The 26,502-nt window shown below is 43.2% G+C and overlaps 1 protein-coding gene across 1 annotated transcript in view; it reads left to right on the top strand.

Annotated features, from left to right (window-relative positions):
• SLC49A4 (solute carrier family 49 member 4) overlaps nt 1-26,502 on the top strand; it is a 94,172-nt gene that overhangs the window by 27,326 nt on the left and 40,344 nt on the right. The window contains exons 3-4 of the mRNA XM_014599302.3: nt 14,847-15,115; nt 23,531-23,660. Of these exons, the coding sequence (XP_014454788.2) occupies nt 14,847-15,115; nt 23,531-23,660 (399 nt within the window). The remainder of the gene's footprint in view (nt 1-14,846; nt 15,116-23,530; nt 23,661-26,502) is intronic.

Here is a 26,502-nt window from a genome sequence, read left to right as displayed (position 1 = left end):
CGTGTGTGTGTGTGTGTTTGTAAAGTGCTGGTGACTTTTTTGCTTCAACTTCCAGGTAACTAGTGAGTACATTCCAAAAGCTGTAATCGCTCCGGGTACTAATAACTACCCTTTTTGCCATTTTATAGAGTTAACTGAAGGACTTCAGTTGTTTGTGGAAGCTGAATCAGCAGTGGTCCTCCCAATTCAGGGTGAAGTGTGTTGTTGTCAGGACAGGCAGAGGAAGGTGTCATTGATGATGCCCATACTGTTCCTATTCTGGAGATGCAACAAGGTAGTCTCTAACACTACCTCTTGCCAGCTCTAAAAATGTACTTAAAAAAAACAAAAGTGCATCAAATGGGTAATTGTAACAGAATGGCATACTACACAGCCTTCCATCTATGACCCCCTAACAGGGTCATGCTACTCAAGGTTTACAGAGCCTCGGACAAAACGCCAGAGACTACACACTCTTAAGCCAGAGCGTTTGTCTATGGTCTCAATTTATTGACCAGTTTGGATAATCTTCAGTTTCACTGTTTATTAAAGGGACACCGCTTTTAGCCATGTTAGTCTAAAAGCGTAGGCAGACAAAAATCTTGGGGTAGAGGCGGTATCTTTTTATTAGACCAACTAAATAGCAATCTTTTTAAAAATGGATTGTTATACCCAGGGGAACCCTACTATCTTTTCCCTTCCCTGTGCAAGATGAAGTTTCATTTCTACCTGAGAGGATTTTTTTACAGTCTTTGAATTCTCCTATGCCTGAGGGAAGGGCCTGAAAGCTTGCAAAGAAAGACATTTATTTTGCTACTAATTTAGTTGGTCTAATAAAAGCTATGGCCTCTACCCCAAGATTTTTGACTGACTATTTATTGAATACGCTTTTCCACCATAACCGCAGTGAAGGGAAATGGAGGAATAAAAATTAACCTCCAGTAGGCATATATCCCAAGACCAGCCTCTTTCAATGAAGAGCACGGTGGGGCAGCTGGATGTTGATGGTCTCTATCTAATGCACCAGAGAACTTCTTTAGGTATCATGGTGATATCTGCTTCCAAATAGGTAGCTTTAGTATTTGCATGAAGAAGGTTACTTATTTCATTTATTCATGCTGTGAAATATAAATCATGTCAAATTGAAATTGATAAAATTGCTAGGTATTTTTGCCTACTCTGTAAAAACAGAGACTTTTCAAGAATTGCTGCTTCACCTGAGGAAATAGCTTGGTCTTTTAGATTTCCCAATAAAAATGTATGGAGGATTAATTATATCTAACTGCATTAAAAGACTTTGCTTTTTATTAAGGATTTCTTCTTGCAATATAAGTAATGTTACATACCACACCATCTTATGTTGGGTAACCTGCAAGTTTTTGAGGCGCAAGATTAAAAAAATGTCAAGATCAATTTACTTGAAATCTGGGATTAAGCAAATTTGCAGTCCTTGAGGTAAGCATTACTGCTGTATATGTTCTTTTAAAAAAAAAAAAATTCCCAACAATTGGGAGAGCTCTGAACTATGCAGGTTATGTGTATATGTATTTAGAAAAAGATGCTGTTCTGAAATTTCATAAAGCCATTAAGCAAAACAGATTACGCTTTGGAAATATTTGAGTGCTTAGCCTACATCAGGAATGAGTTAACTATCACTTCTAAATGCTTCTGACTGTTCTATAACGATGTTACAGTCCGAGAAATAATCTCTAGCACTACATGTAATGGTTACAGTATGAGAGTTGTGTCATCATTATGATGGATAGAATTGGAACGTGTATGAAGTTTGTCATGCTCAATTTTTCTCTTCCTGGTAGCCATCCACACCTCAAACCTGTGATTAAAATCAATAGGAAGTTTGTTCAAGTGCATTGACTATGAATGCAATCACCAAAACTTGGGAAATTGCCGGGTGACATTCCATGCACACGAGCTCCTATGCCTTGCCACACAAGCAGCTTTGTATCCAGATGTGCTGTCAGACTCCACCGCAAACTCCATCTTGGCTCAAACCTACTGCCATGCACAGAGCGCACACCCAGTTCCTTACAGCAATGCTGAACCTTAAACTCAGCCTTGGCTGGTTTGGTATATGCCCTGCTTGCACTTGTATCACAGTTAAGTGTCTAGCATAACTATGATAAATGAGGTTATAAATACATTTGTATATTTGAGACGGTTCTGTTCCAAAGGCAGCTGTTCCATCTAATGAACCTCTTGTACTTGACCAGACTGGTTGTAGCACAGTGTATTAGCAGAATTATAAAATGAGCATGGCTTGAAATGCTCTGAAACGAGGAGGTGCCAGGCACTTGATAGATTTGAAGAGCCAGAGTACAAAGTGTACATGGGGTGTCCCCATGGGCCAGATGAGGGTCAGAGGGCTGATTTGGGAGCTAGATTGGATGCACAAATTGGCCCCACATACTGGAGCCAGCATGCGGGGCTGATCCACTGCAGGCATCTTGTGCAGTATGTGCCTTAGCCCAGCCCTGTGCAATGCGTGCAACATGTGTTGCCCCAGACCAGCCCCACATGCTGGTTTTGGTATGGGGCCAGCCCGTGGACCCAACCCAGATGAGCCCTGGAGCCAATGCACATGGCCAGTCCAGAAAGATATAGCATGCAGTGTATGCTGCATGCTGGCCCTATGCACTGCAGCTTGTGCACCAGACCAGCTCTGCACAATACATGCAGTGCATGGGGTCACTCTGAGACCCAACGGCTGAATAATAGGGCTCCACAAGCTATATTTTTGTCATCCCTGAGTTAGGAATTAGTGGCCTTCCCTTTCCGTCCCGTCTCGTTAATACCTGGGCATGTAAAATTGAGTTTATGCTGTATTTGAAGGATGGAAAGTTCCTTCATCTATTTTATCTTGGTTCAGACCTTATGCATCTCAGCTGTCTCAAAATTGCTGTTGTAAATGTCAGGAATGGTATGGTGGATTTGTAAAAATATGGCTTAAAACTTATCTTTAAAGGCTGTGAAAGCCTCCACACCTATTTACAGGTTTAACTGTGTTCTCCTTTAAGCTTCTCAGTTCATCTTTAAATAGAAAACATTTTTTGATTGATGAAAAGGTAGCATTTTCTCTGTCCAAAGGACCCCAATATTTGTTGTACTATAAATTTTTCTTAAACAGATGTAAAAATATTTTGGAAAAATGGAAGAACTGTTTTGATTCGTTCTTCTTATCACTTTTGAAACAAAGTGTCTTAGTCTAGAAACCTAAGGGTTTGTCTGCACAAGAAATTTTTTACCAGCTATCATTTTACCTATGTAGCGTAGACATACTTTGGAGAGGAGATACCAAAAAAGTAAAGTGTGTTAATAATAATTTATTATTAGGCAGTATTCAGTTCCCTAATTTTCTGTAGCTTTTAAATAAAGCATGAATAAAATACTATAGAAAAAGCAAGTTTATTTAAACCTTGTGAAGAAGCTTTGGTACTGAGCTGTAATTTTAAAGTAGAGCTGGAAGGGAAAGTTGTTAAAATACTTGAAGCAATACAAGGAAAAGGGTCATACCCACCCCTTCACTCCCTCTGCTACAGAGTAAAGCAGTGCCCCCCCACCCACCCCCATCGATGCCAGTCTGACTATGGTGTAAAATTATTTCCTGATCCCAGATGCAGCAGTTGGTCTGACCCTGAGTGGAGGAGCAAGGCCCTTTAATCAGAAATCTCCAGGTTGTTTTGTAGTCCCAGTAGAAGCATCAATAGACCCTAGGTGCAGTGTCTAACTTTAGCAGCAACCAACACATGCAATGCTTGTTGAGGAGGGTTGACTACATCAAAAGCTAAAGTAAGAGGAAGGACAAACTTTTCTTCACATCCATGTATGGCAACCAACAAAGCCCAGAAGGATGTAAAAACAAAAAGAACTAAGCGCTCAGCTCTGTGCTGTAATTTAAGGACCAAAAACAACTCTAACGCATCACAAACCTAAGTGGAGAGCCAGAATCCCCTCTTTCAGTCATTCTCTCTCTTCCAGAAACATATCTCAAACCCTTTAATCTTCTCTAGTAATTAAGCTGGTTGTGGAGCTCTGATTAATTCTCCTGCTGCTGAGCATGCCAACATCCATTAACTCTGGGCTGTAGAGCTCTCCTCACCATCTAGCAGCAATCCATGTACGAGGGGCTCCTGAGCTTCTGAATATACCATATTTTCTCACATATAACACACGCTTAAATATAACACGCACCTTGTTTTGGGAAAGCCGAATGAAGAGAAACAAATTCCCTTGAGAATACTAATATATAACATTACAAATTAAAAAACGTAAAAAACCTTACAAAATGCACGCTGGCTTTGCATATCCTTCACATCCTTCATTGCAGTATTGTAGCATGTAGCCAGCAGTAAAACTGCTGCAAGGGAGCTGCAGTGGGTAGGGGAACCTATCATTGCATCATTAACTCCCTAGCTGCTCCTACTTGCTGGGCACGTCTACATGTGCGCATTTACTGCTCAGTCTTTTAGGTTACTGCACAGTAACTGAAAATTACTGCACAGTATGGGCATGCGTCTACATGTGCACACCCATACTGCCACAGTAACTATGGTGACTTATGCTGAGTTGGGTGTAAATTTACTACCTGCATCGTGCAGGTATTGATTTTTGCGCCCAATTAGTTACAGTACTAACCCAACTCCCAAGTCAGTCCACACACAGCATTATTGAGCTTTAATGGTTGCACGTAGACACTGGCCTAAAAACAGCTTCCTGGGCAGTAAATGCATGTGTAGATGTGCCCACTGAGCAGCAGGCTCTGCCTGACAGCAGCAGGAGTAGCTCTGTAAATGAAAGGGCAGGGGTTTGGGGTAGGGGAGGCTCAGAGATGAAGCAGCATGCTCTGGTGTCCTGGACAGAGTGGGAGGGAGGGGGGAATACATATGTGACTGCTGGAAGGACAGAGTCTTACCTGCTGGTTCCAGGCCTCCCTGCTCTCTGACTGGCACTTCTGTGAGTGAGTGGCAGCCTGGCCAGGACAGAGCCTGCTCTCATTGAGACTGCTTTGAGCCAGCTGCAACCCCAGCTGAGGCCAGACTCATGGCAGCAGCCTTGCAGTGTGGCCTTCCCAGGGGTGCCCATGCTAATATCCTACACACCAGTTTCTGCCTTGGCTAGCAACTAATTGACATTATCACATTTCCTTGCATAAAATGCACATCCAGATTGCCAACAGCTTGTTTTGGGTGGGGAAAAAAGACACAGATTACACATGAGAAAATATGGTGGCAACTGAACATGGGTAATAGTAATAGTTCAGGCCAGACATGACGACAAAAAGTGGCTGATAATAACCCTGTTTTAAGCTAATGATTAGAGGTGCACTGATGTATCGGATCAGCACCGATAAAAGGAAAATTAATGTTATCGGCCATTGGCTTTTCTTTGGCTGGTGTAGCCAATAAAGTCACCAATAAATGCTGCATGCGTGTGCTCGGCCACAGCATGCATGCAGCCAGGAACGCAGCCCAGCAGCTTGGAGAGCAGCATCCTGCTGATAAGTTGGGGGGGGGGGGGGGGTCTGGGGCATGGGCAGGGGTTGCCCAGCCAGGGCAGTGAATGCAACCCCTGGGGCCAGGATCAGGTGGGAGTTGTGGGTAGCTTGTCCGGGGGGGGGGGCAGCTCCCATTGCTGTGCGCACCCATGGGGGGGTGGCTTCCTGCTGCTGTGTACACCCATGGGAGGAGTGGGGAAGGAGGGCGGCTCACCACTTCTGCATGCATCCATGGGAGAGGCATAGATGGCATATGCCCCCCCTCCAACTTGTTCACAGGGCAGATGCCCCCCTATGGGCTTGGAGCCAGGGGCGGCACCAGCCTTTTCCCAGCAGGGGGCTGGACTTGAAACCAGTGGAAGCAGGGTGGGCTCAACTGTGGGCAGCAACAGCAGTGCTGGGAGGGTGGCTATGGGGAATTTTGGGGTGGCTATAATGCCCCCTTCCAGTTCCTCTTCCAGCACTGCCCTTGCTTGGAGCACTCCACTCTGCTGCCTTTCCCTCCAGAGCCCTGCATTGGCTGTGTATCCCCTGCCTGCCCTGCAGCACGGGGCTCCTGCAGAAAAGGCAGTAGAGTGGAGTGCCCCAAGCAGGGGCTATAGCCACCCATCCCAGCCCTGGCCCAGGCCCCTAGCCAGGAAGAGGCTGATGCCATCCCTGGCCCTGAGCTCACAGTGGGCAGCCCACACCGGCCCAGTACATAAATCTGAGGGGTACATGCCTTCCCATGCTTCCCCTGGGGGTGCACGCAGTGGTGGGGAGCCCCCGCCAGCACCCCCTTGATGAGCTGCCAATGTCTCCATCCCACTCCTGGCCCCAGGGTCGCATTCAGTGCCAAGGCTGGGCAGCCCCTCACCATGGGGGCCTGAGTCTGCTCCCCTCCCCAGACTTATCATCAGGATGCTGCTTTCCATGCTGCCCTGCTGCATTCCTGTAAATCTGCTTTCGGATCAGTATCAGCCGACATGGCCAGCTAGTTATCAGTGATCGGTATCGGCCAAGAAAATCTTTATTGGTGCACCTCGACTGATAATTATGTACATTTGTTTCTAGACTTCACAGGCAACCTTTTAAAACATGTTTTATTGCTTTTTTTTGAGGGAGCTCTTCCAAGCTGTTGAGTGATGGTAGTTTTTTGTATTCTTTTCATTAACATTTTATCCCACAAAGTAAAATAATCAAACGGGGGGACATGTTGGTGTTGGAGGCAGACTATTCTTTCTTCCTGGTCTTGTGCAGACTTTCTCCTGTAGCATCTAATAGCAGTCATATTGACGTCACCAATCTGGTGCAGGAAATGCAACGACTGACGCATCGGAACAGACTGGCAGTCCTTGTCAGTTCTCTGAGAATGACCAATAACTGGATATTTTAGAGGCATCGAAAAAATCCCAGCATGCATCTAATTTTGCAATACTTCTCCCAGACCCTCCATTAGCAATTAGCTCGGTGGGATCCAACCTTTTTGGCAGGCATGTCACAAATTAGCCCTGTACCCTCCCCACGTGCTACTCTGACCCCCTTCTCCTACATGATCTGCTGCTCTGCTTTCTGCTGCCCACTCTGTCCTGGTACTGTGTTCTCTCTCCTCTCCCTCCTCTGCCGTATGCCACACAGAAAGGCTGCTATTGTCACTCATGGTACATGTTTTGCAGGTTGTCCACCCCTGATAAGATTATGCCCTGAAGCAGGAGGATGTATAGCTTTTTGTAATTTAGCATTTTCTCATGTAACAGGAGGGATTATCCCATTTACATAAATGGCTAACCTTTTTTTTTTTTTTCTTAAATCATATTACACTGTTTTTCTCCATAATACCCAATAACTTGGAGTTGTACTTGTCAATTCTAGCTTGTGTACGGGGGCAGCTATTGTGGACTGCAACTGTTTTAGATTTGTCGCTTTCATATGGGAGTGTTCTTGTTCTTTGACCAGTGATGATAAAAAGGTGCTTGGGAACACTTATTTGGCCTGCTCTGTCTCATTCCTGATTTTACGGCATCTCCTGGTATCCTTTTCATGCTAAATCATCCCTCCTTATAAAACTTCTTTTACAACAGCCCTAACTCCAAAGCTACCAATCATTTTTGCTGCTTTCCCTTTGTGTCACGTTTAGTCGGTGGCATGTTGCTTACTTCGGGCACACAGCTACTCGGTTTATATTGGGCATTTCCAAATCTGCTCACATTTAGTGACTTTGTCCTGTATTGGTGCTGCTTTAGAGGTAACCTTCCTTTACTGTTGGGTTTGTGAACATCTTGAACGACATTGGGCTGCTTTGTTCTCCTTTACCGCGGTGGTCTCCGAATCACAAATGCTGGCTAGGGGAAAAGAAAAGCTTTGATGTCACATGCCCCTATCTTTCAAACTTGGATAATGCTTAGACCAGAAAAAACATTCTCAAGTATGTGACAGCTGTGATGGCTTACAATAACATGGCATTATGATGTGAGGATTTGAGTGAATTTGTCACTGTACTGTCAGGGGTCTCGCTGCACTGTTGTGTTGTTGCCTTTTAACTGTCAGGATGTCTGACAGAGATGTCAGTGTCTTGGCCCGATATTGCAGTGTTTGTTTCACTGCAGATCCTTGTCTATCTCTTGGCAGGGTTTCAGTAATAACAGTTACTTTGAAACTTTTTTTTTTCAATGATTTAAGCTTTGAAAACAAAATCTATTGCTTTTCAGACTATTATATGTATACCACGAGTGAAAAGAGATGTGCAAATTCAGTGTCTGAAATTCTCTTTGGTCTTGATGGTGGTCATTTCAAAGTCTGATCATTCTTGAGTAATGTGATAGATTGTGATGAGGCCACAGGCACAGGAGATGGGATGTGAGCTGAGTTGTAATGAAAACAGGAGACGGTACATTTATAAAAGTTTCTTACTTGACTGCTGCAGAAGATGTGCCATACAGTGGCTCAGGTTTACTGCGGGTTTCTTCCTGTGATATTTTTTTGGACTGAAAGAGGAAGAATCCCCTAAATTATCCCATATACCAGTGGCCTCATGCATCAAAAACAAACCAAAAAATCTTAGTAACTTCAGTTTCCACGAGGCTCAAAGCCTGTGTTGCACAAATATATCAGTTTAATGAAAATATTGGATGACTTTCAATTTCCATACAAATAAATCCTTTGGCAAGTTGTTTCTAATACATGAACACATTGCTTTTTCCAGAGGCAAGTTTGCTTTCCAGTTCCTTCACTGGAACTGGAAACACTCTTCTGGACTATGGGTGCAGTATCTTTGAGCTACACAAAGGGCTAGATATGCTGCTTTTTAGTTAATTTGTATTTCTACAAATCATGGATATTATTTAGCTTCCTAGTTTTACCTCTACCTTTTTTATAACTACATTTTCCCCCCTAAACCTTTAGCACGAGTCTGAAGAAAATTGCTATGCGTCTCTCGGGATCTGTTAGTGAAAATTATAAGCTTTTTTTTTCTTTAGGAAACTGAAATGAATTCCCTCCTATCTGTAATAAATCTTTGAAAGTAGGATATGAATAGGGTCCATGTTTTTTCATGTTCTTTATTTCCTGGACAAGCAACTTAACCTTACCATGTATCACTTTCAGCATCTATAAAATGGGGGCTGTTACTTACTTACCTGGCTGCCACATAGCGAGACAAAATCCATGAATGTTTGAGAAGGGCTTTTAAGATCCTCAAATAGAAGGTTTTCTTTTTTTGTTTGTTTCTAGCGCTCTCTCCAAGTGCTGGCCACTGCAGACCCGTGGAAAAAGGCACCGTCTGTTCCAAATGAACTGTTTAGTGCAAATGAACGTGACTTGAATGATCCACTAGTTACGGTGAGCGAACAGCGTTCTGAGGGGGACGTAGGCCCTCGATGTCTGTCTGCAAAGTGAATACTTTCGTGAATAAAGCGCCTTCCAGAAATGGATTACACTTGTCCAACAGCAAAGACGGGAAGTAGCAAACTACTAATTTCCATTGCACATTCCTAAATAAGCGTGGGCAGCAGCAAGACAGTCAAGAAGCTTGTCAGGATCTTGCTTCTGCTGTTTGGGGCTATAAACAGCAGCATGGAGAAGTGGCAGGGACCTCTTTCTACACCCACACGGCTGCTGGAAGGGACAGGCTACTAACACTGCCATACCCCATCACAAGTTCTCCCTCCCAGGGACCAGGCATAGTGGAGATTTAAATTTAACAGAACATTTGTTAATGAATGAGAAAATGGGCCCCATGGCCATGTCCCAGAGGTGTAACTTGGGGCAGGCTGCCTCCCTGAGCTATCTCTGGACCATTTTTGCACTAGACAGCTACTTAGCAAGAAACTGGTATGTTTTTTCAAAGCCTATGACTGTTTCTCCATTTTGTCTTAATTCACAATTCTGACTAAAAACTGTGACCTTGATGAATTTGAAGGGGCTTTCTCCCCCCTCATATAGAGATATACATATAGATATCTGTAGCTACTTATAGATGTATCTAGATATCTGTAGATCTCTACAGATGTATCTCTCTCTCTCGAGCAAACTACTAATCTCTCTCTCTCGCTCTCTCTCTCTCTCGAGGGAGAGAGATTTTAATGCAATTCCAGTAAGTCAGCCCCAAGTGGGGCAAGTCACTTTTTTCCCCCCTCACACTTATTTCCCATCCACAAAATAAGGTTAAGGATCTCTTCCTTTGAAAATGCTGTCATTATCTATCAATGAAAAACAGTTTAAGAGGCATCAATCATTGTTTTAACACAGTAAGAACAGCTTGTATAACACTTGCAAAGCTTAAAAATGGCAGAACGAAGCTAGCTCATTTTCTGAAGAACTTCCTTTTGGGGCTGAGACCAAGCGTGAAAAAATTCAGCCTGAAAGGAAATTAAAATAAAATGAAGTAAAACAGGATGTGTATGGAAAACCCTTATCAGTCTTACCTTGAGTATCAGCACCAATCTCAGAAATGTTTCTGCTATGCAATCAGTCTGTTTTCTCTTGCCTGCTTTAGCTGGTGATATAATTTCATTGCTTATAACAGTGCAAGCACTTTATTGATGACCTATGATGCTTCAATTGTGACAGCAATGACCAAAATCAATCAAGGAAGCACAGGCTTAGTCTAAAGACTTAAATGTGAACTAGGCTCCCCTGGGAAGTAGTAAAAGTGCAATAGCTTGAGTTATTTAAAAATAGACTTAATAAAGACTTGGAAAATGGATGGACACAGGATAACTACACAGTCCAATAGCATCTGTTGTCATGTACAGGTTCTTTCTTGTTCTGTATCTTGCCAACTTATGACTGTGCTGAAAGTGAACTTGTAATGATTTCCCATGACCTATCGATAGTAGTTAGGTTTTCCCTACGTATATCTCTTTACAAACACACCAGTTCCAGGAGGCTGTGGGCCATTATTCTTACTGTTGAAATGCTAAAACCTGTGTCACTTCCTAAATGAAAGAGCATACTGTTTTTGTGCAGAGAATTCAGAAGTCAAAATACAAATTTCAAATTCATAATCCAGCTTTGCTAGCCAAGGGACAAGATGCTTCAAAAAGGCTTCCAAATGTAGGTCTCTAACATGGCTATCAAGAGGGTGAGACTGGCACTTAGTTACCTCCCTCTTTAAGTCAGGTATGTAGTAATCAGTTATTACATTAGTTCATGCTGAATTCCTTATGTTAACTTTTTCTTTCGTACTTCCTTTTTCTTGATTTGTGATTGAAACAAACTCGCACTCTTGGGATATTCTCTGTTTGAACTCAGTACTTCAACATTACCTTATACTGGAAAATAATTAGCTGAATATTGGAAAAGCAATGTGTAAATCTGAAAGCAGAACGCAGCTGAGTGTAGAATCGATCAAAATTCAACTGCTAGTCTGCCAGCTCTTAAAAATGTTTTCCATCTGGGTTCAGCAGTGGACTGAAGTCTTGCTATTCTTGCCTTTTATACAAAAGATGACTTGTATTACAGAATCAAACTTAAATTACAGTGCAAAAAAAACAGAGTTGCTCTTTGCTCCTTCTGGATAGCAGTACCCAGGAGAAAATGGGGAAATAACGGGAACAAATGCTTCTAATCTTGGAGCAATTTTTAGCGCTGATGATGGTGTGTAAGAAAGAGATCTGATAGTCTTTTAGCCTGAAATCTACTTCAGTGATAACAAGACATTGTAACAAACAGCAAAAGGCAGCAATACTGTTTTGTTCATATTTCTCTCTGTCAGCTGTGTTAGCTGCTACATATGTCTCCCCGAGTAGTAGATTACTAAATGCACTCAACCACATTTTTGAGAATCTCCTTTTCTGTCTCCCTTGAGAGATGAGCTAAAGATACATAGAGGAACAAAAGAAAATAATATCCTTTCCAGGAAAAGTTGCTTAATTCAAGCCAGTATGTCAATGAGGGATAAAATAAGGATCAGAACACAACTATATGCACAGATATTTGATGCAAGAGAACACCAGAAGCCCACATTGGTCTGACAGTAAAGGTTTGACATTTAAAAAAGTAAAATATTTGTGGCTTGCAAAATGAGGAATGTAAAGTAGCTGTAAAAGATGAGGCCATACAGTACAGTGCCATTAGGCTCAACTGATAACAGCAGTATGAACAGACCTGGCTTGCCATAGCCAAAAAGTCGGTCAACACAGGCATCGCACCAAACTGGAAAGGGAAGGAGATGGCGCAGGGAGGAAAAAAATAAATAAACAGAAGAAACCTATGAAGAGGCAAAAGATAATGTACTAATTTAAAACATGATTTTTTCGCTTTTGCATTTGCTTGCTGAAGGCGTCTCCTAGTTATGAATGCAGATCATAGGACTTTGCAAAGATAAAAGTTTGAGCGAGATGATCTGAACTCAAAGACTGATTTCATATATAATAAGTACATGTAATTTCCCTCCCCCCCTTCCCCCCAAATTTTTGAACTCCAGTTTTACAAGATTTTCCAGTTTAAAGTATGGTGCCATCGATGCTTACCATCCCCCCCAAGCCTGCAGAAAATACTGTTGTATCGTGTCCTGACAATGGTGCGTGTCCCTGGAAAACTTTATAAAACAAGGGCATTCAGATTAGAACAATACAGTTATCTAATAGTACAAGTGCACAGGAATGTTAACATACGTCTACACTGCAGAGGTTTTGTGGGAACAGAATTTGCTTAATGTCCTATCATAAGGCAATAATTTACATTTATATTAGTGCCTTTTGTCCCAAAGTGACTTACTTGTGAAACCATTACACATGCAATATTTGCTCTGCTCACCCCTGACATGCAGCCTCTTATGTAAATAAAATATCTCAGAAAATACCCAGCAATAATTTAGGATAAGCAGAAAAAACTTATAGTAGGTTTTTGGGGAGGAGGCATTCAGGGAGGTAGAGTGGAAACTACCTACATTGGCAATAAACTGAGACATACCTCTTGCTTGGAAGCAAGCTGTCCTTTCCTTTTTTGTGTCCTTGTGACAAGATATTTAGCAGAATTTGCAGATTCATTGGGATCTGACAGGGCCATGCTGTTATGGCCTCAAACTTGCCACGTCTAGGCTATCAAACATGTACCTTGGCGCCACCTCAGCCCCAATATATGTATTTAAAATTAAGCTATAAATCTCTGCCGAATCAGGCTGAGGCACTGAAAAAGCAGGTTAATGTCATTAATCTTTAAAAACGTAGAAATGAACTCTGCGGTAAAGAGGACCTTTCTTCCTTTTTCCGTATTTTAAATAATCTGGCACTTTAACTAAACACCACAAGTGGCTAGATCCACTTTTTGCAGCCTGCTCAAAGATAGCATGCCGTTTCTGAAAACTGTACTGGAGCATTATTTTACTACTGGTTTAAGGAAATTGGAAACCCCCTTTAAGTTGTAACAAAGTTTAGCTGTTCTTAGCATGTAGTTATTTGTCCAGAAAATCAGCAAAACAGGTACAGGTGGAGCATTACAAAAGGAGAATGGGTTCACTGCTAGTTTCAAAGCAGATAACTGTCCTTAGATTTAATGGAGGTAAAATTATGTCCTTTAAGTAGTAAGTCAATAATGTTTCCTTCCTATGGTGTGTAGTGGTGTGCATGGCGGTCTGAGTTTCTTTTGATTTTGGATTGGATTCTCTTAATATGACATTTCTTGTAAGTTTACATAATACCAATCATTTCAAGCCAAAGCAGAATGAGAGGCATCGATTTCTTCTTGTCGGTAAATTGTTAATTTTATAAGCAATCTGTCAACTTTCCCTTCAAATAATTTTCCTTCCTGAAGTTTAAAGGCTTCTGCCATGCTGTATGTTGCTTAGCCATGTGTGGCTTGAAACATTGCCTAACTACTAATGCATCCTGGCTCACATTTCCCAGCTTCTAGACCATGGGCTTTTGCCTCTGATAACAAGAGTCTTGCAGAAGTAACAATGGGTTCCCATTGCACTGAAAAAATAAATACGGTTTGAAGTCACCTCCACCCCCATCTTAACGCACAAAGGAGCATATTCACTTCAGAGGGCTGTGAATATTTTGACTGACTAACTTGGTAGCTTATCCATGACTACTTTTTAGATCTGCAGTATTTATAAATTCCAGAGGGTCTTAGCACCTCCAATCTGATTACATTTGGAAAGGTTGCAGTGAAAGACTTCTGGCTGGATTCCATGTTTGTAAGAGGCTTCAGAAACTCCTCTGTGTGTGTGTCGACCGTACGAGTGTTGGATAGATGTTTGCAGTGACTGAAGTGCTTGGGATTAATCTCTCTCTTTTAATTGCCAGCCTTCATCTGTTAAGGCTTGGTGAGCATGCACAGGAAGTAAAACCCTACTTGTTACCTGGCTGTGTCTACAATTTGTTGAGGGTAGCCAAATAGCTGAATAAGTAAGGAGTAGCTTACTCCAGAGCCACTCAGAGCTCAACCTCATCTTCTTTAGACAAGTACACTCCCGTTAGAGGGCAAATGAAAATAAATGGTTCAATGGAACTATACAAAACACTTTTTTTCAATTTTGATCCCAATGGGACTTGTTCCTACATAAGGAATCAAGCTTAAAAGGTTTGACTGTCAGTAAAACCCTTTTTGCATGTACATTCTAATATGATACCCTCCCCTCAAACTCTCTAATCTAAACCATTTCTTCTTTAAAGATAATGTTGGTGTCTCCATTTGTTCCAGTGCTGATAAGAAAAAAGTCAACCCAAATTGTTCAAATGAGACTGATCTTGTTTCTTTTAGTAGAGAGTGTTCCTTTTCCACTAATAATTTCTTTCTTTCCTTCTTTTTTGTCATCTCTCTAGTGGAATTACACGTTTTAGTGCTCTCTCTCAAGCATTTTGTGTCTTGCATAATGTCTAAGTAAAGCACTTATTATGTAAATGTTTGCATATTCTTTTCTGTCTTCTAGACTGATTCATGGAGGGCAGCTGTTAAACGGATTGGCAGGTCCCACTGTGATGAACGCTGCTCCATTTCTCTCCACTACATGGTTTTCTCCAGATGAACGTGCCACTGCAACAGCTATTGCATCCATGCTCAGCTACCTTGGTGCAGCATGTGCTTTTCTTGTGGGACCTTTGGTAGTTCCATCTCCTAATGAAACATCACATCTTCCACTTGCCTCGGAAAGTAGCACGGAGCATATCAAGGACCGCATTGAAGCTGTCTTGTATGCAGGTACGGTAAAACTTCTATTCAGTATCTGATGTGCTACTAGTATGTGATAACTACTACCCTCTAGTGGTTGGCCTGCCGATAAAACGGGCTTCTCCAGCAGTTGTCTGTCCTGAGTAGCAGAATCCAGAGCTATAGGAGGAGTTAAATTGAATCCCATGTGCCATGCATGAGAGTTACCCAACTGAACTGTCTTTCTGAATGTGGACGCTAATTCTTTCTAAACGCAGTGTGTAGTCTAGCAGTTTGTATCTCCAGTTTTCCTAGGACAACTGCCTTTAGCTAGAGCTTTGTATTTTGGTGCAGAACATCCAGACCTTGCTGAACTTGAACGGTAAACCTCTCAACACTCACTCATGTGTTGCTGTATCATTAACTGTGGTGATAGAAATCTTTCAGCACTTGAGTTCTCATTTGTGGAAAATCAGTCCTCATGTAGGGCGTAACTGTAAAAGGTTTTCCAAAGCGACTAATTGATAAGTATTAAAGACCATAACATTGGTATAAAAAAATCTCTTGATTTTAGTTTTTAACCAGAAAGTACATACCTCCCTTCTTCATACACATGCATAATAGTTATTATGTAGGAGCAATAATTTACTGAATAATACTCATTTATGAGCATTACAATTATAAAACACTAGCTTTTATTTACCCAGGCTGTTTCTTGAAGTGTTTTCTTTAGCAAGCCAGGTGATTTCTCAGGTTCTTCAAGAAACTCATTCTCGTCGTGTTCAGTAGCAAAGTCTTTTCTTTAAAGATGTGGTAAGTTCTAGTTAAAGGAACTTGGGCTTGATTCTCAGCCAGCATATGCTGGCATAGTTCCATTAACTTAAGTGGAGCCTCAGCATAGCATATCAGCTAAGAATTTGGGCATGTATTCTTTCTGGAGTGCAGTCAAGATAGATTACTGGCTCTTCCTTTTGGTTTAAATATTTCAAAAAAAGTATCTAAAGATTTAATAGTATCTATATCTACAAGTGCGTGTGTGCATGTGCATACACACCCCATACAGTTTTTATATAAGCGTGCGTATTGAATCCTGTTGGCTCTTTGCAGTGCTCTGTGCCTGTCCATTCTTAATATGGCAAGATTTCTTTTAGGTTAATAATCATTGGAGTTGATTATTCAGTGCTGAAGTTGCATTACTCAGTGGGTGGCAGACTTCACCTTTCCTTTTGAGCAACCCCCTTTTTCCTAGACTGCACATACCGAAGGAGCAGGAAAGCAGATTTTTGGCCTGCAGCCTCGTTCAGAGGCAGATCCAACGTTGCATGCCATGGCAGTTCAAAGTGATGGTCAGCGAGAAAGGAATGCAGATGAAAATCTTTGTTCATAGTATTGCAATTCAGCATGTGTTTGGGGAGGAATAGATGAAATGGAAATAAACCTCTAGTGACTAGAGGAGGAGTGTGCAGAGGGTAAGATGCATAACAATGGCTTGAAATGGAAGCAAAAAGGGTTTAGATTAGACCTGAGGAAAAACTTCACCATTTGAATAGTGAGGTGATACAACAATACAATAGACTGTTTAGAGAAGTTGTTGGAAACTTTTTCATTGCAACTTTTCACAAAGAATTTAGGTAAGCTTTGGTCCGAGATAATGTAAGAACAGCAGTGCCTAGAGCGTCCTGGGAAGAGCAACACTGGGAAGCCTGGGACAGCCCACGCACCTGTTGCTTAGAGCTCTGCAGAAGACCTCTGCAGCCCAGAGCAGGCGGAAATTGCAGAGGACCGTGCTCAGCTGCAGGAGAACGAAGCAGAGCTCTACAACTGGCTTAGTTCCAAAAGAAGATTACAGGAGCTGGGATGAGTTGATGGAAGGGATAGGACTCCTTTTCTGTCATCCTTTTCCTTCAGTGAGGATATGTGATGTCTAAAGGTACATTTTTGCAAGTTATAGTGCAAAGTGGAGGGTTGCGAGTTCTCCCTCTCCCATGCTTCTTGGCTTTGGTTGCCGCATGGGCCGAGGAAGGATTTTTTTTTCCTTGTCTTTTCCTATGGGTGTCGGGGTTTTGTTTTCTTTCATCTTCCTTAGAAGCATTGGGTGTTGGCTGCAGCTAAGGCTGAGGATTTTGACTAGAGCATGTTAATGATTCCCAAAAACCTAGCGGTTCCTAGTTGAAGGGCTTTGCTCCTATGCTCAGGGTCAAAACAAACACCACCCTTTGCATAAGGAGGGAATTTTACCAGACAGTCAGATTGTCGTGGGATGGAGTTGTCTTCTCACAGGGTGGGGTTCGCTGGGGGGGTGCCAATGGTGTGGTGGTGTTGCAGCATGACATGAGGGTGGCCTGTGCAAAGCACCTACACAGGTGTGAAGGGGGGAGCTTCTGGCTTGTGGGGCTACCATGGTGGGTGGCCAGGGAGGAAGTGTCATGTGATACAGTGTGCAGCGTGTGCCTGGGCTGCATGGGCTGGGGACACGCATGTTGCACAGCCCTGTGTTAGACAGACATTTGTTTAGGATGGTTTGGATAGGGATGATCCTTCCTTGAGCAAGGAGCTGGGCTAAGTGACACCCTGGGGTCCCTTCTAGCCCTGATTTTTCTCTGGTTCTATAAAGACTGCACGTATTAAGTAGGTCCTGTGAATTAGAGGACATTAGCTTGAGATTCATAGATTGTAAGGGGCTGGAAGGGACATCAGGTCCAGCCTCTTGCACCAAGCAGGAAAAATGGCAGCGAGGTGACTGTCCAGTCTTCTCTTGAAGATGTCCAGGGTAGGCGATTGCACCACCTCTGGAGGGAGCTTATTCCACAGTCTGGACACCCCGACTATGAAGAAGATTTTCCCAATGTTGTGGGAAGTATAATATTTACTCCCCCAAGAAGTTTTGGGTGTCCACAGTGGAAGTCTTGCTTCTCCTGCCCACGTAGACCAGCAATCTGTGCATCTTTCTTCTTCCAGTGGGGAGGATTTCCTGGGCATGTTCTTCAGAAAGTCATATGCGGGCTTTTGGTGGCTAAGCTAAGAGATGAATGCATCGAGGCCAACGGCTCGGTGTGCACCAGCTGTTTAAAAGGCGCTCCACATTCATTTTGCCGGACCCACAACTTGGCACGGCTCTAGAGAAGCAATCTGTGTGAAGAATTTAACAGTAGGTAGAATAAATCCTCCCCGTTCCTAGGATGGGAAAGATTTTAGAAGAGTATATCCATCATATCAGTGGGTGGTATTGTCACAGGTGCAGAAGTGTTGCATAGCATTTCTCAAATTTCCTGGAGAAATATGGCATAAGGCAGCTGTAAGTTGTTACTTTCTTCCGCACACTTTTAAACAGGAGCTGGCTTCCTCTGGTAACTACACCTGCTGTGTGGGTGATGTGTCACATGAGGTGAGACTTGCTCTGAAATTTTAGCTCTTTTGTACCACCCGATCAGTGAAAAGGAGGTGGACCCTGCATGGTGCTGGCTAGCAGAGAGTTGCCCTTTTGATGGGGAAGCTCTCAACTAATTTAAAATGGGCAGAACTGGCCTGAGAGATGATCTCCTTATCAAATCCCAGCAGAGCACAGGATGCATGTGATGTGAACAGGAGTGGGATGAGATGAGGCCTACTACCAAACCGGGGAACTGTAACTTGCTCCCTCTTGGGTGTGTCCTTCTGGATTGCACTTTCTTGTACCAAGTGGAGCTCAGAAGTGAGAGCTCCTGTTGTGCAATTAGTTTCCTATAGCCCCCTACATCTGCAGACATCAAACACTTTGCAGAGGTAGTTAGTATTATTATTCCCATTTAACAGATGGTGGGGAAACAAAGCAGCCAGGGACTTGTCTTGGATCACACGGGCAGCTAATAACAGTAAAAGTTGAACCCAAGTCTCCCAGCCCCCTGTTTGTCTGCCAGTCCACCGAACTGTCTCGCAGCATCTTGCTTGAAAACACGCTGCAAAAAGGGCCAATTTAACTTGTCGCTGGACACCCACCTTAATCTTAGCTGCCTTCCTGTTTGCTGTTGGGTATAACATTAAAAAAAATAGCTTCTGAAAATTAGGTGTCGATTTTTAGATCACCGTAATAACACGAGTTGCTAATTTGGGATGAGTGGCACGCAAGCTTGTTCTTTTCCCCAAGACTTTGTCTGACAGTGGATGAGGCCGTGATTATACATAAAACCAATTTACAATTTTTCTCTGAACCTCATTCCATTCCCTCTCCATTTTAGTATATTGTAGCTTTTTTGTCTCAAGCAGGCTGAATTATCACTGCATCCTCATCACCTGTGAATCAATGTGGTATGCACAACTAGAACAGTAGGGATGTTATAGAAGAGGATTCAGCTGCATTACTTGAACTGCTTGGAGAAACTGGCATTGCGCTCAGCTCTGAGCAGAGCTGTTTGTTACTATCCTAGCCATCAAATTAAAGTCATTACATTTATTTGAAGGAAAAAAAAAAGAAGACTTACTGTCTTACTGTTCAGGGCAGGATTTTTAGGGCATTTAAGGTACAAGAGATACTCTTTTAAGAGGAGAAGGACCTTGCATCAAGGAGACTTGTACCTCTGAACGTAAAGCTTTTTCCCTTTCCGATGTTGAGATTACTCATCCAGCAGGGTGCCTACTTTCATGGCCAAGCTGGAGACACCTCTCTACTTTGACGTTTCCAGGTCATTATGGCACGGTGCCCAGATTGCTTTCATGAGGCATTTCGCATTCACTCTTCAGCAAAAGACATACGGCATCTGTACTCAGCGTAGTATTTCCTACACCTTTAGTTTGTGTTGGCTGTTCTTGCGCCCTCTCCTTGTTTCAAGTGCTTTGATGGATCTGACCAGCATTTGTTGAAAGAGCTGTCAAGTCAGTCAGTTACTGTTGAAGAAATCTTTTCTCTGAGCCTGCAATTCCTCAGTCCTTACAGGGCATCCCTTATTTTACCTCTTTCCACGACTTCCTTTAATTCCGTTTTGCAGTTAAAAACAAGCTAGTGAACTTGGCCTCCATTTGTATTTAGTCTTTGGAGTCTAATCTAGCAAATAATGGGAGTTACAAAGGCGAGCTAATCCTCTATTATCAGACCTCATGGTGGGGGCAGCCCCCTGTCTGCACTCTGACCTGTAAGAAACTCCCCACAGACATCTGATCGATGGTGATACTAGTGTGGCGCACGCGGGGCTAAGCAGGCATGAGGGTCCTTTTGCCCCTTACTAGTAGTGGCTATTTTTGGTTCGGTTCCAAAGTGAGCTCTGCCCTTTTTTATGTATAGGTTGATGCCCACAAAGTAGATTCATTATCGTAGGAGGAGGTGCAACGTGAGGAAGATATCGTGGGTTGCAAAGAAACACCACTGGGACTGTTCCCAGTAACAATAAGTAACAAAGGAACCAAATGCAGTAGAGCCATTTGTGTCCAGGTGCTTCACAACCTACTTCATTCACAGCAGATAGACATGCCTTGCAGCGGTTACCTGTGCTTGCATGCAACTGTCCGCTGGGGCATAAACCCCCGTGTTCACAGTCTAGCCCTACAAACCGTCTGCTGTGCTACTGTACTTTCAGACTAGACATTTTTCAATGAAAAGAGCTTGAAGTGTAACCCTCAAGTAGCCCCAGGTGAACACCTTTATTAAAACATTTCTGTTTTCTTAAAACTAGCATTTCTTAGAAAGTCTTTTCTCTTAGTCATTAGTGTTCCACATTCTCAGTTCTTGCCAATTTTTTCTTTTGCGTTTCTTTTTAAGTCATTCGGTTTTTACTGATTTACACCCATTTTTCAGTTCAGATGCCATGGCCCATTCCCCGCTCGTGCCAGTTAACAGGGATTTGAACTGAAAAATGGGTGGTGCCTGTAAACCAAAAGCACTGCCATGCCGGTTACCTGAGGCACGTATTTTCCACCCAGACGCAGGGGGCGGTTGCTGTGGCCACATGCGGGGGGTGGCGGTGGCCATGCAGGGGCCAGGGGAGGGTGTATGGGGGTGCAGGCTCTGACCCCAGGCAGAGTGGGACAGGCTGTGGGAATCGTTCCCAGGGTGCGCAGATCCAAGCTGCACCCGGCGCTTCTGGCTTCAGCCCTGCACTGGGAGCTGCAAGCCCCAAGGGAGGGGGGGGCAGCTCCACATGGGCCTGGAGCCACTGCCCAGGGGTGCGGACCTCCCAGTTCTGACCCCAGGCGGGGCAGGGCTGGCTGCTGGAATCGGTTCCAGGGCAGGCGGCTCTGAGCTGCACCCTGGCGGCTCCAACCTCAGCCCTGCCCTGACCATGGAGAGCTGCAAGCCCCAAGCAGTGGGAAGAGCCTGATGCCACCACCGGCCCCAACCTGCAACAGTAGCCTGCTCTCATCCCATGCATAGAAAAGCCTGGTACAGCCCTGCAGCCCTGCTCTCTGCATCTGCTGACAGCTCCCCTCGCTTTGCTCCCTGCTGCAGCCCTGGGAGCAGCTGACAGGCTGCACTGCACCCCTCCCCCTGCTCCTTCCCTAGTCTCAGCCTTACTCCCTCCCTCATGGGCAATTTCTTCTCTCCCCCCCCCCCCAATTTAAACCACTTGTTTTTGGTTTTTTTCATTTTTTTTTCTTTATCCCAATTTCATCCTGGTTTTTGTTTCAAAGATAAACCCTGAAAAATTCCCAGATTTTTTTTTAATAAAAACTGAGAATGCAGAACACTAGTCGTGATATAGGGAAGTAATAATATCCTGTAACCAGTCTCCTGATTTCTCTACACCTTGAATTTACCAAATGACTCCATGACTCAAAATTGTGCTTTGAAAATGTGATGACCAAGTGGATTTGCTTCCTTAGCCTTTGGCAAGCTGTGCGTCACCTTCTGGGCGTCACTCCAATCTGACAAAATAGCGCAGGTCTCATTCTTAGAGCTAGTCATATTCAACTAAATCCCAAACCAGTTCCTTATTCCCCATTCTTTCCTTAGAAGCAGTAATGTACATCAGCATTGAACGTAGCATATTCTGAACACCTATAGGCAGCAATCTTGCAGTGTGCAAAAGCAAAAATGTCCATGACCCTTAGAAACCATCATTTTTGATGAGAGTGCAGTAGGAAAAGGATATACAATTTAGTTCAAAGGAGGTCATTTTAATGCACCTTGAGAAGAAATCCTGTGTGTGGTTTTTGGGGGGGGCAGGGGATTTTGTATAGCAAGCTGAAGCATTTGTTCTGTGGATTTTGGGGTATTTTTTCCCCCCGCCAATTGGACTGTTTAGGTTGTGTATTATCTGCTTTTCATTTCATGAATTATGTTCCCTTTTGTTTGGCAGAAGAGATGGCATAGTGCCTTCTCCGTATTGATGTTCTATTTGTCCTTTTTTTTTTTTTTAAGGATTTTAGATGGAAGTTAAAACAATCAACTACCCCAACCCTTCTGAAATGTATTTGCGGCACTGGTGAAGAGCCGCTTTGTAATAAGTTCACAGCTGCTCTTAAGATGACACAATCCATGGCTAAAGGTTTTTCTCTGTAGTAACACTGTTTTAAAAAAAAAAAAAGTATAGGAAGATGATTGTGTTAAAATTAAGCATGGAGGGAGGGAGAGTGCTGTTTAATGGTAAATACCTGTAACAAATTTAAACTGGGGTAAACTCTGCCTCCCCCCCCCAAGATGTTTGATCATTAGACTGAGTGATATCTCCTTCCAGGTGCTCATCAATTCCCAGGTTTGGTCCAGGTTTCCATAGCAAATTTTTACCAAGGTTTGACACTTGCTAGTGAGCCAGCTCAGTAGCTGCAAACAGCTGTGTGTCTTTGTTTCTCTCTCATCTACTTCTGTGCTCACTATCCTTGGAGGATAGTGGATCCAATACTTTTCTAATTATGTTTATATATCTGTCTTTTACCATACAATATATGGTAACGTGCATATTGTGTCACCCTGATTCTACCTTTGAATCCTTTTTTTGCGTCTTCATCATCCTGTGCCATGACCACTGTAATTCCTTGCCTCTAGGGTTTCCCCATGCTCCAGCTGTTCCAGCTTACACACGAACACATCACACATGCCATCTAACTCAGGGAAAGGGACAGCAACCTTGGAGCCCTTTGCTTGGTGCTCATTTGAAGTTACCCTCCTTTCCTTAAAAACCACAAATAGAGTTGCCCTAGCCTTCCTCCCAAACCAGCTGTCTCTGCTCTCCTCCAATTGCTTCTCCAGCTGTTCACACAGTCTTCAACCTTAGCTAGGAGCTGCTGAGGAAAAGACTTGTCTATCTTTGGGAGTGGTCTGTCTATCTCTCTCCACCTTGGTGATTCTTGATCTCTGAAATTTGGTCTGAAAATATTTTCCTATTTTTATTTTAGCAATGCATCTTCTTAACTGTGTAATTCTGCTGTTGAACTCTGTAAAACATTGGACACAGTTTGGTGTGAAAGAGGCTAGACTCCTAGTTTATCGTGTTAAAGTGTGCTTTTAGTGTTAAAATCAGTGCTAACTATTACTGGGTTTTCTCCTTAATTTTCTTTCAGAATTTGGAATGGTCTCCCTGATATTTTCTGCAGCTCTAGCCTATTTCCCATCACGTCCCCCATTTCCTCCCAGCGTGGCTGCAGCTAGTCAGCGCCTCAGCTATCGCAGAAGTTTTTGTAGGCTTTTAAGGTAGGTTTTCCTTGGGACATTTTGGGTTTACAGTTGAAAGCAAACTCAACTTTTTTTTTTTTTTCTAAACCTAAATTCAGACTGAAACATGGGCTTTAAACTTTGCATTGAACAAACAAGGTACTTTGCAGTGCTTTTCTTCATCAAAATAAATATTGATATTTATAGATGAAAGAGCCCTAAATATTAAAGAAGTTAAGTTATTGAATGTTAACTCTTGTCAGAAATGTTGTGAACCACACATTAAAGCTATTCACTGTCAACATTGCCCGAGTCATCTTGATAACATGGATCTGTGCAGCGGTTTTATTGCAACATCTGCCACGGGGCAATTAAAGGTGTATGAACCGGCAGGTGAGGGGCAGTTTAGCATTGTGAGTAGCCCACTATTAAATTGCTTTCCTCCTTTTTGTCGCTTTCAAGCTGCCCACATTGCTGATTGCTCATTATGTCAAAATAACTGTGGGCCCAGTTCTTTACCATTTGGTGGTATACTGCAGACCCTGTGGCAGGGTGAGATTTGTAGAAAGAAAATATCCAGATGCTGCTCTTTTCTCCCACTTTTGTCGGCTTTGTCTGTTTAGGTTGTGAACTTTTCAGCACAGGAGCAATTTCTTCCCATGTGTTCATACCGCTCCTTGCACAGTGGGACTCTTATCTCAGTTGAGGTTTCTTGTTGCTGCTGTAATACAGAGACTAGTAGAGGCTTTCATAGATGCATTGCTGTACCCAGGTAATGTCCAGTTGACTCCAGTGCCACTCTACACAGGATTGGATTGTGCATAGAAAAGCAATTCCTGAAGACTTGGATGAGAGGTTTGAGAAACTTGAGTAGCTGAACTGTTAAAATCATTCCTCTCATACACTGCATATGTTCTATATGTGGGGTTTTTTTTAAGTCAGCAAAACTATTCTTGTTATAAGGAGAAAGTAATTTTTTTAATGTATTTCTTTTAAAAAAAAATCCTGTTTCTGCTATTTGAAAATCAGGTAAAGTTACCAGAAAATATGAGACAAGGTAATTGCCAAAGCATCTTCTTGAAGAAGGGTTGACAGTGGGGGAGGAGAAGGTGAGAATAGAATTGGTCAGTTTAATCCATGGTGTGACCTATTCAAGGTATTTAAAAAATAAATAAATAAATAAATAAATTCCTATGAGGGCACTTAGCACACTTATTAATGCTGTCTTATGAGCCTCTGCTACTCTGCAGAGAGACCCTGCCTCGGGGCCGAGTTGTAAAAATGTTACTGTCAAATAAAAACCCAAACAACAGCCGACTCTGCAGGTGAAATATAAAATTCCTGTTGACAGCACTCCGTTTGGGAGCCTTGTAACTATAGATTGCTTGTTCAATGTACTGTAAATACTGGGGCCTGGGATACTTGTAAGGTCAGATGGTAAACTTGCACAAGTGACTTATTGTCCCACAAAAACTGGGCCAAACCTTTCTTGATTTGAAAAAAAACCCCCAAAAACTTGGCAGTTAAATAGTGAATGTATTTCTGCATTACCACACTACTGTCAAGAATTGGGATTCTTTTTAATGCTGTGAAAGAAAACCTCATGTCTGGCTTTTTAGCCCTTACGCATTCTTCCATAGAGGCCTTCACATAAGGCACACCTTGTCTCCCTACTAAAGTCGGCAATCTGTCACTTGGATCACCTCTCTTGGGGAGGCTTTGAGCAATAATCCATCAAGGGAGGGTTTTTTTAGAAAAGAAAATGTTACCTGCCATGCTGCAAAACAAATCTGCCATCCAGTTCATTAGGCATCTAAACTCTATTGCCCATCTAATCTAGATTTCGTAATCCTGGGGACAGGGACTGTTTCTTCTGACAGAGTTGCCCAGGCTGGGTGTGCCCAGTTGATGAGCATTGAAAGATCCTGACTTTGTGCATGTAGCAGAGGGTGGTAAACCACTTCCAAATTGCCTTGGCATGTTGCTGCTATGCATATCTGTGTTTGAGATCTATATAAACCAGTGGCCTACCTTCACCCATCCATGAATCGAAGACACTTTCCAACTACTGATTTTCTTCAGGTTTTCAGTTTTCTCTCTCCCGAGTGAAAGTGTTTTGGCACAGGTTCAGCATCTTAGTCAGGATCTTTTACCTCTGACCCATGATGTTCTGCAGGAACCTATCTACTTCTTGCATCTTCTGTGCTCCACAGATTGTGTGTCTGTGGAGTCCAAGTGAGACTCTGGTCCTTCCTTCGCCACCCGATTCCTAACTACCTACCTGGGAGCTAAGACAGGGCTCTCTGCTCCCTTCTTCTCTAACGTCCCTTTAGCAGGGTTATGTTCCTCAGGCCATCTGCCTGGGAGGCGAGTATTCGCTATGTTCTTTCTCCCGACTAGACAAGTCCCATCCTTGCAGTTCTTACTGCAGCTCTCACTAACGTCTAGGGACATTTCTGACACACAAGAGCTGCCCTCTGATTTTTATGGGCCCAGGCAGCCACCTCGGGGGCGGAGCACAGCAGGCCCCCCACGCCTCTGGCCGAGGGGCCCAATGGTCCTGCCCCTCACTGTTGATTGGATGCAGAGGCTGCCTGTCGTGTGGCCCCACCCCTCACTGCTGATTAGCAGAAAAGGTGGTCTGCCATGCAGTCCTGCCCCTCACTGCTGATTAGAGGGGCAGCCCTCACAGCCAGTCAGAGGCAAGGGGTAGGGGTGGCAGCCATCTTGCCAGCAGCCCCACCCTGGTGAGCCACTGCAGTGCTCAATAAGGGGGGTTTTGTTCCTCCTCCCCTCCCGTGGATTTCACGGGCACTGCCCAGATTTTGCAGGCAATGCCGGATTTCATGAAATCACAAATTCAGTAGCTCCCTATCAATGT

Source organism: Alligator mississippiensis, chromosome 4 (genome assembly GCF_030867095.1).
Source record: "Alligator mississippiensis isolate rAllMis1 chromosome 4, rAllMis1, whole genome shotgun sequence".
NCBI classification, from domain to species: domain Eukaryota; kingdom Metazoa; phylum Chordata; order Crocodylia; family Alligatoridae; genus Alligator; species Alligator mississippiensis.
Note: the sequence above shows the minus strand (reverse complement) of the source record. Positions and strands in the feature narration are given on the sequence as shown.